Source organism: Cuculus canorus, chromosome 3 (assembly GCF_017976375.1).
Source record: "Cuculus canorus isolate bCucCan1 chromosome 3, bCucCan1.pri, whole genome shotgun sequence".
In the NCBI taxonomy this organism is placed as follows: Eukaryota; Metazoa; Chordata; class Aves; order Cuculiformes; family Cuculidae; genus Cuculus; species Cuculus canorus.
The window spans coordinates 105,871,254-105,883,925 of NC_071403.1; the positions used below are offsets into that span (position 1 = coordinate 105,871,254).

The window sequence follows — 12,672 nt, forward strand, 5'->3', positions numbered from 1 at the left end:
TAAAGTTTTCAACTTGTATTCTTCTCGAAACTCTGCCAAATCATCGCTGCCTCTCAGCTGCAATTACACACAAGAAATAGCAGTCAAAAGCAGTATACATTCATGATGTCTAAGAAACCTAAAAGAGACTCAAAACACAATGGCAATTTTGAAAGCTTCGGACAAGGAAGTGCCTTGGACACTTGTAAACACTCCTAGTTAAATACTGCTGCACTCATGACTAATTTAACCTTTTGAAGACATTTGGAAAACTTAGAAACTTAGGTTATCAGAAGATACACACCAGCTTCTTTTCTTAGTTCCAATGAATCTGGTTGTTCCATCTGGAAAGGTTTATCTTCAACTATTTCGTTGTTTTCTTCCATCTGCGATTTTTGAAAATCAAAACTTTCTTCAGCAGAAGAATTAGCTGGTTTAGCAGCTATAAAGATGACATCATCTTCAAAATCACCAGGTGATTTTGCATCCTGGTACTCCAAGGTAGTCTGGTCTGATCTGGCAGAGAAGTTACTGTTTTCTTTGCTGACATCCATTTTCTCCAATCCATCTCCAGGTATGCTTTCAGAAGACTCCTCCATTTCAGCACGACCATCCTCAAGATTGCTCAGAGTAAACAGAGCTGGTTTATCTCTATTTTCAGACCAAGTATCCTGCACCAAACCACGATGATACTCAGATGAAACTCCAGGCAGCGCTTCATAATCGTCTGTTAGCTTTTTTTTTTTTTAAAAAAAAAAGTGTTCATGATCAATAACATGCACATGCTTTTTGTCAAAGCAACAAAAAAAAGAACAAATATATACCGCTATTTTTAAGTTTTACAAGTGTCACCTTAACCAAGGTGCTACAAAATTAATTCTCATTCCAGCACTACCTTCGCTTTCAAAGCTGAGTATAAAAATTTATCATGTTTTTGACTGCTTACTGAGTTTCTACAACCTCGAAGAATTAAGATGAAGTGGGTCTTGTAAGTGCTTGCTTATACTGTCATCTCAAGGCTGTTCACAGGGTCCACTACTGTGTTTTCAAGAAGAGGTAACTTAGTACACTTAAAATCACAACATAAGATTTCTCCTTTTTATGCTAACCTTTTCAACTTGTTTGCACAACTGAAATATTTCAGTGTTCACTATGCCTGTAGCATGGAACAAGTAAATTAATCTGGCCACACAGTATTATTAAGAACTTCTTATAGCAGATGGAGTCTCTCGCTACAGTTGAGTAGGTCTTTATAACAAGCACGATAATTATTACATTTGCTTAGTATGTGTACGGAAACCTGCACACGCCCCTGTTCTGCCCCGAATTTTGGTACGTTACTTCAGCAACTGCATGATCAGCTGAATAAGAGAATCCAATTAACATAACAAAAGGAGGAGTAGAAGGGGGTAATTTTCAGATGGAGTAAATTCATTTGGCAACTATACGAATGCTATCCCTGGTGCAAGGCAGGAAGCAAACCCAAGAACATTTGGGCTAGAGAACAGACAGCTCTCTTGATCAGGAGTCTATTTTTACCGTAACTGAAGGAAACACAGACTTGTGAAAAGAGAGACAAAGTAAAATGCAGCTCGTGAGTTTTAGTGCTTTCAAAGCTGTTTGATTCTCAAAGCTTAACAAACCCAAACAAATGGCTCAAGCCATATTTCTTACCTTCCTGCCATAACACCATCTGAACATAATAGTGGGAAGTTGAATTGCCAATTTGCAACAATCACAGCTCCTAACAACACTTGACTAAAAACCACCAAGGTCATGGGCATTTATTACGAGTATGGTCCTGTAACATGTGATATAACAGAAGGCCGAGCACAACCTCCTCTGACTAAATTCAAGCCTGCCAGTCCGGTTTGCAATTTCAGGTCTCAACATAAGGACTGGACAAACTTGAAAGAAGTCTAAATCAAGTCACAGTCTATAAAACCTGTAACTGTAACACTCACTAACCACAGCCCAACTTACCCCAACAGTCCATTTTGCATTAGAGTTCTCTTCCCTGAAAGATATTCTAGGTTCCTTTGCTCGTAGAGGAGGAGTAACTGATCGTCCTGGAGATGCAGAGGGAGTTGCCAGAGGTGTGGTGCGAAGGCTGGATCTGAGAATAGACTGAGGAGTAAAGCCAGGAAAACCAGCAGCAGACGTGACCAAAACTTTAGCTCTCTGTGAAAAGAAAGAAAGAAAAACTTTTCCTTTAAAGCCAATTCAATCTTCACAAGAGAAGACTGCACTTGTCTAAAGTATCAGATCAAACTATAAACTAGGTTTGCACCAGCAGAGAGGAAAACGTTTAGTCTCTGCACTGCTTTTTTTCTAAAGGTACAGAAACATTATAATGATAAAAATCCACGTTTTTATGTTTCTTCCGGATTTTTTATTTTTAATGCCAACATAAATTGTTATTGCTCAGGAAATCAATCTGGAAAAACAAGGATATAGCATCTCATTGTCTGCAATGTTATCTCTAATCCAAATAATTTTGTGAATTTCTACATCGTCCTTCTAAAAGGCATACAACTTGAGACGTCATCCCAGGTACGCTGCCATGTGAAACGGCAATCACTTTGTTGTGATTCACTTAAGTGGATTAAGAAACTGAAACATACATATTTGCTTGTAGGTACGCAAGTCAAACTATACAGAGCTATCAAGCACTTAAATAGTGAGATGGTTAAGCTACAAATTGTATCTTAAAGCATTCAAATATATTGAAAACTCCCATTGTAACTTACTTTGTTCCATGCAAAAAACAAGTGCATGTTATGAAGCTACAGGACCATGTGCATACTACAATTAACTTAAAACTAAACTTTCCCTTTTCAGAGACTGTTCCCAATGTACTGCTTCCAAAAGGCCTGTATATACAATAACAACGTGCACACTGAATATATTCTACAAATTGAACCCAACACTGTTTGTGTTAAATACTTCGGGGGGTTTCCTTTTAAACCAAGTTCACAGGCTTTCAGTGTAGTTGTTATTACTGTTTTTTAAAAATACAAACCTTAACCACAGGAGGAGTCTCTAGTAAATTCAGCTCCGATGGTCCTGAAAAATTCTTTTCTGAGATGGAACCACGCATATTTGATTTCAGTGGGCTGGATGACATGAAAGAAGCAGACGCTCTATATGGTGACTGCCAGCTACCACTTTGTGTTGCAGAACATGAAGGGACAGGACGAACCACCAAATCCAGTAATCTGTTAAGATAACGATTTAAAATATGAACATAAATAAAAAAATGAAAAAATATGCTGCATTCAAGAAATCTGAGGTGATACATAACAAACTTTCAACAAAGAAGAAATACAGGTGAATCCTCATTGTTTAGGTGATGTGCCAGGCCCTTGAATAAGTTACAGGTGTTTTCTTTAATTATTATTTCTTCAGTTTTCAGACTTATGTTCCTAAATCACTCCCTCTGAGGCAAGAGTAATCCAGATTTAACTTGCCCAAGTGACGTATTTCTCATGGTAGAAGAAAATGCACTTGCATTTCCATGCTAGGACCACTTCAAATTCATTTTTTTCCCCTTTTCTTTAGCAGAAACAAAGCCAGATGCAAACAGAACACTTTGAAAAAACGAAGCATAGACACACACATATAGTAGAAGCAACACCTTTTTGAAATATTCATTCTATAGATCCACTCTACCTGGAACATTTTCGTGAAAATTTTGTAACTGGTGTCCCAACAAAAGCATCACGCAGCTCTGTATCAGGGAGAGGCTGTTCTGTGTCTGGTAGTTTTGTAGCTCTAGGACTAGAATTAAAACAAAACATAACTGACTTTCAAAAACTGAAGTTCAAGTATATCAGAATATATCAGTCTTTGTAAGTTCCACCAATTTTTAAGTAAAAAGGCAGACACAAGGCAGAAACTGAGTGGGAAGCGATAAAAGATAGCTCGATGTTAATCAGAGTTTTAGTTTCAGCTATTTTAAATTCTGTAAATACATTTACCATAATGTAAATATACATATTTGTATAATATTATCATAGCAGAAAAAAACTCTCCAAATGTGACTTGTCTTACAAATAAGACAAATATGTAAATAAGACAAATATGTCTTAGAAATGTGGCAATATGTATTGGTTCTTAAATGTTATATACCGTACAAGCAAAAAAGCCAAAACAGCTATATTCACCTGCATCTTCCCTCAAAACACTAACAGAGTTCAAATTAATTTTCCTTTCTCTGAACATGTAGCTCAACACTAACCTTTCTTGAAAGGCTGCTTACCTATCACATTGTGAGAAACTGGTTCTCGGCTCATTTCCTACCCACACTTCCCCAATTTTGGACAACACATTACTGATGAAAGTTGCTCTTGTGTGCACTTTCCCTGCATTAGCATGTTTTATTACTGTTGACAATGGCTTTGGTCTTGAGACTGTAAAGCAAGAGGGGAAAAAATTATCAGCCTTGTGTAACCAATGTAATGGTTAGTTTCCATTACATTCTGCCCCCTAAACCTTACCTTCTTTAAATACCGATGAAAGCAAAGGGTAAGGCTTGGCTCTCTCCATAGCCAGCTTCCTCTGAACTTTTGGAAGGATTTTGCCATAGTGGTCCAATATAGAATTTCTGGCAACTGCTCTCTCTTTCAAGCGAGGATCGCGATCATTCTGATAAATGAAAAGCATGAAACAATAAGTTTACTAATTACAAAAAGTTCATTGCACAGAGCTATCTGTGCTGTTTTTAATTAGTGAATAAGCTTACTCAACAGATCTACCCATCAGCTCACCCCATTGTCACCTGGTGCTTTTAGTGAAGTCAAAGGAAGACTGAAATAATAACAAAACCTACAGCTGTAAGTTAAAACAAGTCTGGCACTCTGCAGGACCTTATTCTGATATTCTTGTTTCCACCTGTAGTTTTCAAATGGCTTAAAAAAAAAGCAGGCTTTCCCTTGTATTTTGTCCAAGATGACTGAATATATATGGCAACTGCAAATTAACTTGGACAAAATGATGTGAGATTAAAATGAGAAAGGAAAAGGTATCTACACACACCTGGTTGGATAAAAATTTTCTAATATGGGACCTAAACATCCAAAACCACTTATAAATTTGATTCACTGGAAAACTATGGTTCTGGGAAACAGCAAATGCTTCACAGATCCATAACAGAAGTTCACATAATACCAAATTTAATCTGGCTACTTTTGGAAGTTAGATATGGATTTCTGTCATAAAAGCGGTAAAATGAAAGTTGTGAAATTGCAGAGCATGCTATAACTTGAAGAAATAATAATAAAACCCAACCCCTACCCACCATGCACATTTTACCCATGGACTGGCATCCTGACTGCTCTCAGCTAGAAAATAAAGTTGCATGCAAGGTACTAGTGATGACATGCAACATACTCTTCATTCCACAGAATAATCTAAATCCTACATAACCTATGTATCTGGATAAATGAATGGTAAGACTTGCTGATATGTATTTATTCCTCAGATGCATCCAAACTACTTCAAGTGGAGTAAACAATGGTCTGTAATAATTTATAACTTCACAGAGCAGCTTTGGAGTAGGGAAGGATGTTGTTTAACTTTTATGTTCCGCTGTAACTGAAAGTGTAGAAACTTATTCCTAGTATTTCAAAGAACAGTATCAAAAACAAAGCAGGATTTTTACTGAGGACTATCCAAACCGGTTAGTAACACCTAACAGAACCTTGCGCACTTGACAGAACTTTTATACTCACCGTAAGATTAACCTTCATTGACTGATTCAATTGTAGTGCTGGGATATAGTTGGCACGCTGCAGATGGTGGACTAAAAGAAATTCATGGTTCTGAACACCAGGCCTTGTCTGTAAAAACTTCTCCAAACATTCCTATGAGAAACAACACATTTCAAAAATCTATTATGATTCTGTCTCTTCTCTTTTCAAAGAGATGATTAAGGTGTGGGTTTTTTTGTCCACACTTACTACTTCAGTGTTGGTGAAAGGAAGCTTCAGTAAGTCTTCCATGAGTCCCATCTCCTGGCAGCTTTTGTACATGTGTTTTAAGAGGTCTTCTCTGTTTAACTTTGTGGTATGTTGCTGCAAGAGAGCCCAGGCCTCCACCACGCACCTGTAATTCATTTTTTTGACAGGTAAAGGTATAGTAATAGTATAACCGAAAAGATGGCCAAAATTATTGTATCCAAGTTTAAAGGATATTTAGGGCATTGTGATTTAAATTATTTGTTCCCCACTTTTCACAATATTTGAATGTCAAAATGGAGGGATATATTTCTTTACCTATTGGATAACAACACAGTGAGGCAAAGCTGCACTTCACTACTGCCTGACATTGACGGCTTCATCATCTGTATGTATCTGAGGGCTCGCTTATGTTCTCCTTGACACATGAGAGACTGAATGATTCTCATATGTAGCCATGACACAGTTTTGATTGTAGCGGGATGAAAGATCAGGGCCAGTGAATTCTGTGGAAGTTAGAGAGCAGGTTTATTAAGATACACATGTATGCTCACAAAACATAAATATTCAAGTTTCTTAAGGTAACAGTGAATGTTTATTAAACAAACTCATATGAGTATCTAATTAAATACTTGATACAGGAGGTGCAAATAAAAATTCCTGGCGTTTTGCAGAACTGTTCAGTTAGCCATACAGAACAAAGGGATTATTTTAGAAGGATTAATTCATACTTTTCTAGGTTAATCAAACCTCTGTATATAAAAAGCACTTTCTATTAACAAATACATAGAAATATATAAATACACACGAAGTTACTCTCCAAGACAAGCAGATTCTATTAACGCCATGACAGCCAAAGTACAGCCTTCAGCATCAGAAAGAACACAAAGTAGCTTGAAAAGTCACTTTTGCAGTCTTCTGTCTCAAACCTTGCTGCTATGACCATAGTTTTAATATTGAAAGTACCAAAACCACTGTTTTTGAGAAAATGCTCAACTGGTCTGCTGAAAACAATCTAAACAGATGGCTTTGAAAATTCAACTATCAAGCATTATTCAGGCTGGTTTCTCCTTTGTTTTCATCAGCCTCCTGTGTTTTAAGTAATTAAAACAAAATTTCAAATCATAATTTATGTCGTAGTAGGACTACAAAAAAGCATCTCATGGTTTAGCATGTTATCAGCTAAGCGCCAGTTTCTTAAAGTCATTTTATAGATGACAGTTTTCTATGGTAATGTACGTCCAACTAAACGGTAACATACTTACTTCATAATCATTGTGATCTAGAAGCCAGAAGCCTTGAATAAGCTTAACAAGACCCCAAGGAATAGCAAAGGCAGTTGGGAAGGAGTCAATTGAAGTTTCTGTTTTATTCGGCAAGGAATGCATGATATCTAGCAGCAAGTAAATTGTCTGATATCAAGTATGTAATTAAGGATAACAAATTCGTAAGATCAACAATTTTACTCACTGCATTTAGAAAAATATAATGCAATAAAAATAAAGAACTGTTAGGAAGCAGAAAAGACTAATGGCTTAGTTTTGCCATTTTAAGCTATTCTAACCTGAAGACAGTAAGGTCCCAATGACAAAATTGCATTCTGAATAAATAAAGAGAAAGAAATACTCTCTGATTTCTGTAAGGAATCCAGAAAGGTCAGCTTTAAATATTTAAATACTTTGCTTATAAACTCAGGCCCCCTCTTTAGTTAGTGGAGCTACCTGCTGGACATCCAAAACAGTAGAGTATCCAATGCTCAACAAGTAAGGCAAGCAAATTCTACAGTTGGTTTTCTTCCTCATTTCCAGAGTATACAAAACATTAATTATGATGTCCTTACACTACAACTTAGCTCTTTATGATTGAAACCGGACCCAGAATAGTATGTGGATCACTCATCAGTAGTGTCACTTCCTTTTTCAACACTGGTTTTAAGGGACATATTCTAAAAAGATAGCTCTATACTACCCACTGTTTTCAAAGCCCTTCCCCTCTGGACTCCCATCTCAGGTGTGGCAACATTAAAGAAAACAGATTCTGTATATTTCAATAGCTTAAAAACTAAGTGTCTGCCCAATGACTTTCCTCTTCTCTCTCGTTTATTATTTTGTTTGCCTGCACTTTCAACACGATAAAAGCAACCACTGTTAGTTGTGCAGGAAAAGCAATGATTTCAGCAACAATGAGGTACTGGTAAGCCACTGTTAGAAATCTTTTTGCTCTGCAGCAGCAGGTGTTAGAGCATTGTTCTGGTAAGTACCCATTCACTACAGACATGGATGCTTTAAAATATTAAAGGCAGCCTTTAAATTTTGAGAAAAACTAAAGGCCCTTTTTTACTTTCAACATTTCTTAGTAAACCCACTGTGCATACCAGAAAAGACTTTGCAACAAAATAACTTAAAAAACCAAAAATCCACAGTACAAAAAAGTAAATCAATGCTTCTGTCTACAACTACATTCTAAGCGTTTTTACTTGCATTGTGTTTGAAGTATAAAATATGTTTTTAAAGACATAGGTGAATACTTAAGAATATTTACGTGTATATACTGAAAGTGTAATAAAAATAACTACAAAGGATACAATAGCATGTTTGTAGCTTTCTTCAATGCTTTCTAGCAAATAGAGATCCAGCAGTGCCTGAAAAGAAAAATTGAAAGTTTTTTTACACACTTCTGTCTTTCATAAAATCATTGGCTTTTGGGTGAGGTTGGGTGGAGAGGGGGATGATTGGGTTTTCAGTGAACAAGGCACTCACATGTAAACTGGGAGGGGGATATTTCCCAGTTCCTCCTTCCTCTCTCTGCCACAACTTTGCAACTTGGTCTCCTAACTGGGAAACCATTCCATCAATCATTAAGCAGTCAGAATCCCATTTGCCTCTGGAACAAAAGGTAGCAAGGATTTAGACAAAGGAAAACACTAATTCCAGCCCCTCAGTGCAACAGATTTCCTCCAGTCCAAACAAAACCAGAAAGCTCCCATGAGTCAAAGAAAGTAACAAATATACAATGGCAGGATTATGACTTGAAATGCATACAAAGAAATTTGAATCAGATAAAAGACTTCTGTTGTATCATACTGAATCATTAAATAAGTTCACAATAGAAATCCTAAAAGACCTCTTACAGATGGAAAAGCTGCAATGACCTTTCATTTCTCAGGTTTTCTTTTCTATTGTATTACTTGTAGTACAAAGGAAGTATAAAGAGTTCTTTAAGTGCCAAAAATAACCACTTTCATAGTTTCAATCAGAAAAAACCTAACAGTATCAAAATGGCAGGACTATTCTCTAAGACAAATCTAATGCCTCCAACTGGAATGTTCCAATACACAGCCGTGAGACAACAATGGAAATCTCAGATTTTGCTCTCAGCATCTCACTTTTGTCACTGAAAAGAAGTTATTTTCAGATAGCTGAGCTTACAGGTAAATTTTAGTATTATTCTAGACCAGCATTTATGTTTCTAGACAGAGACCATGACAATGGTGGATGGCTGATCTTTTGAAAATGACATTCTTCGAAATCCAACACAATCTCCTGCTACCCTTTAATGCTACACTACCCTTTCATTTCCTGAAAAAAACAGAAAAAAAGCATATTAACTGTTGTATGCTTCTAAGGAACACACCACCCTGTATCTAAGTTACATGAGAAGCAAGCTCAGTAACGTGAACTTTTAAGTCAATACCTAATACACTGCAGCTTCATCACAATTCGTCTGGCTGCATCTTCTTCACAGTGCCAGAGCCTAAGCTTCCTTAGGTCTTTAGTTTTCTGTACAATTTACAAAGGAAAAACTCCTGTCATCTAATCCAAGGCATATGTCACCTATATGCTAGTAAGCTACTCCAGGAAAGAGAGTTTACGTTAGGAAGTAACTTTCATCCAATAGCCAGGAGAGTGCTAGGGGTGCCAACTGCGTGTAACTATGACTGTCTTACTAAGTTACACAAATGAACTAGTAAGTAGGAGATTTAGGCCAAAACAATGATTGCCATCAATTACTAGTCAACAGCAAGAGACCATTTTTTTATAAAGCATGTCTTCTTCTGTGTCCAAAACAGCTGATCTGTGCTGAACTGGAGATGACTGATTCTACCCTAATGACATGATGCTTTTCAGTGTAACGAATTATACAGATTAGCCAATGAATTAAGTACGCTACAAAACAACAACAATAACAATAAATGGTACTAAGCAGAGGTATACATAAACATTTTAACACAGGAAAGTAACCTCGGTGTACAACAGAACACATGCATCAACAGAGTCAAGAGTACTGCCAGCAAATGCATTAAGCACAGCAAATACAGCTGTTGATAGAAAAGCCATTCCCTTCCACTTCTGAATTTGCAGTGGAAGTGTGCCAGAGATTTTCTGAAAGGCTTACCCTGATAAACGCTCAAGTTTCTGTCGCTGACCAGTATAGTAGCTCTGAATCAGAGGATAATTGTAGAAAGGTCTAGATAAGTGCATATCCTCATCTACAGGCAATCAAGTAAAAGCAAGTTAAAGAAGTCAAATTGTTAACATACAAGCTAAGCACCAAGAAGCACAGGCAAGCCTACAGCTCTGAAAGAAACCAATCCTGTTTCTGCCTTTGCTAAAAGAGACATGAGACAACTCAATTCCTTCTTGTCTCAAGTGCCATTTCAAGTTTACAGTTGATGTGGCATTCAGAATATGTAGTGTAAGCTGAAGTTCACTATAAAAAAACACACCAAACAACAGTTTTCAAAAAATAAGTCCAAAACATGCAGGTTTTCTTGTTTAATAGTCACTTGTTTAAAAACTCAAGTATTTCAAGCTGTGGACATAAGCAACGTCTTGAAGCCAGAGGTTTATTGCTATTTCTGAGAAACATCCAGGCAAGAAGCTGCTTACAGCATTCTACACTGTGCATTTGAAAAACTGGTAATATCTCAGTTTCACAAAGAGAACTTCAGCATACCTGTTGGTCACTGAACCAACATGACCTGTCATTGACAAAACATCTACATAAGCATGGCCAAGAATGTGTTCATAGGCATCCCTTGCTGGATAGTCTCCTTGCTACCAATGCATCACAGTTCATGCTTACCTAAACCCTCCGGAAGGAGACTGGATCGACAGAACCAGATGACCACTTGAGCATACAAAGAAAGAAGGCTAGCTACCACCTGCTTATTTGTTAAGTCTGTAAAACCTGAAAAAAAGGCATAAAATAATTCAATTATGCAATTCCTTCCATGTTTACAAAATTGCCTTCATGATAGTAAAAGAATTAAAATAACACAGTAGAAATCACTCTTTGCATTCTCACTCTGCATCACTTGCTGATTTGAAAAAAAAATATAAACCCACAATCACCACCAAATCAAAAAGCAACCCCTACAAAGAACCAGATTCACTAAAGTTTGAAATAAAAAAAATAAAGCCTGAACTATTAAAGATACTAATGAATAAGACATCTGTTTTCTAGGTTACAGAGATTTTTTTCTATAGCAAAGAGGTATTCTTTTTTTCCCCTCAATATGCCAAGAAAAGCTGATGATAAAAAAAACTATAGAAACTCAAGTAACTTACTTTACAAGTTACTCATTTATGCTTCCATCATATTTTTATTATTTGCAGTATAATATTTGCATGCAATTACCAACTGCAAGCTAAGAATGAAAAGGAATAATTTCTAGCACTACTACATTCAGTTGCTGCAATTTCAACCCAGTTGCTTACACAGCTTCTTGCTGAACACAGCCTCCCCACCCACTTGTATGAACTCCACAAGAAACTCCTCCCCCTGAACACAATGCCTATTAAGCGATAATCACATCTCAGATTTAAGCCCCTTCTCCTAGCTAAACCTGTCTTCCAATCATCAGAAAAAACAAAAGCTCATGTTTGCACAATTATATTCCAAGCATCATTCCATAACTTTACATATCGAACATTTAGTAATATCATTATACAAACCTTTATCAGTAAGCTCTTGTGCTTCTGTTAGAAAACAGTTTAAGACTGTGCTAAGGTTGCTCAAAAGACACTGGCAGTGCTGAAGAGACTGTAATGTTTGTGGGTCAATGAAGTTGCATGAGCCATCAAACAGCGGAACACCTTTTCAAGAAAAGATACTAAATCATTAGCGCACAGAGCAATTTCAGAATTTCAAAGTATGCTGTAAGAACCGCACGCAATACAATGTACCAGCAGATTACTGAATAAGCTCGATTAGAAAGAATGACTTGATGTTTGCAGAAGGATTACACCGGTACTCACATATTCGGTCAAATTCATCTTTCGTATAGATCACTTTGTTCCATGTCCACTGAAGAACAAACCGTAAATTAGCTGCAGAACTTGGCTGCTCTGTAAAAAAAAAAAAAACAAAAACCAAAAACAAAAAGGAGAGAGAAAGAGAGAGAGAGAGAACAAAAAAGAAATGAATCAACAATATGAAACTAAAAATTGTAAAACACAAAAATAACCTCAGAAGTCTTACCTTCAGATGTCCAATGTTTAATGCTTCCTGTCAGAAGTTTTAAAGAACCTGTCTGGACAGCTACAGACAATACAGCCTCTAACTGCTCCTCCTAAGCAGGAGAGAGAAAAAACAATGAGAACATTCCATACTTCCAATACGTGAAATATCAACAAAAAATGTTTGTTTCTAACTGTATACTCATTCAGACATCACAAAGTCTATTAGCACATGCAACTAATTCCACATTCTTTTTCTTAATTCTAGCCACAGG

At 36.7% G+C, this 12,672-nt stretch overlaps 1 protein-coding gene across 4 annotated transcripts in view; it reads right to left on the bottom strand.

Annotated features, from left to right (window-relative positions):
- Positions 1–12,672, bottom strand: part of LOC104066526 (protein ELYS) — a 47,545-nt gene that overhangs the window by 10,949 nt on the left and 23,924 nt on the right. For all 4 annotated transcript variants that reach the window (XM_054062069.1, XM_054062068.1, XM_054062070.1 and 1 more), the window contains 17 exons: positions 12,420–12,510; positions 12,197–12,286; positions 11,894–12,034; positions 11,022–11,126; positions 10,332–10,425; positions 8,696–8,819; positions 8,521–8,577; positions 7,202–7,348; positions 6,255–6,442; positions 5,940–6,084; positions 5,712–5,843; positions 4,479–4,626; positions 4,241–4,391; positions 3,652–3,759; positions 3,002–3,197; positions 1,963–2,160; positions 284–713 (listed from right to left, as the gene is read on the bottom strand). In XM_054062069.1, coding sequence (XP_053918044.1) covers positions 284–713; positions 1,963–2,160; positions 3,002–3,197; positions 3,652–3,759; positions 4,241–4,391; positions 4,479–4,626; positions 5,712–5,843; positions 5,940–6,084; positions 6,255–6,442; positions 7,202–7,348; positions 8,521–8,577; positions 8,696–8,819; positions 10,332–10,425; positions 11,022–11,126; positions 11,894–12,034; positions 12,197–12,286; positions 12,420–12,510 — 2,545 coding nt within the window. The remainder of the gene's footprint in view (positions 1–283; positions 714–1,962; positions 2,161–3,001; positions 3,198–3,651; positions 3,760–4,240; positions 4,392–4,478; positions 4,627–5,711; positions 5,844–5,939; positions 6,085–6,254; positions 6,443–7,201; positions 7,349–8,520; positions 8,578–8,695; positions 8,820–10,331; positions 10,426–11,021; positions 11,127–11,893; positions 12,035–12,196; positions 12,287–12,419; positions 12,511–12,672) is intronic.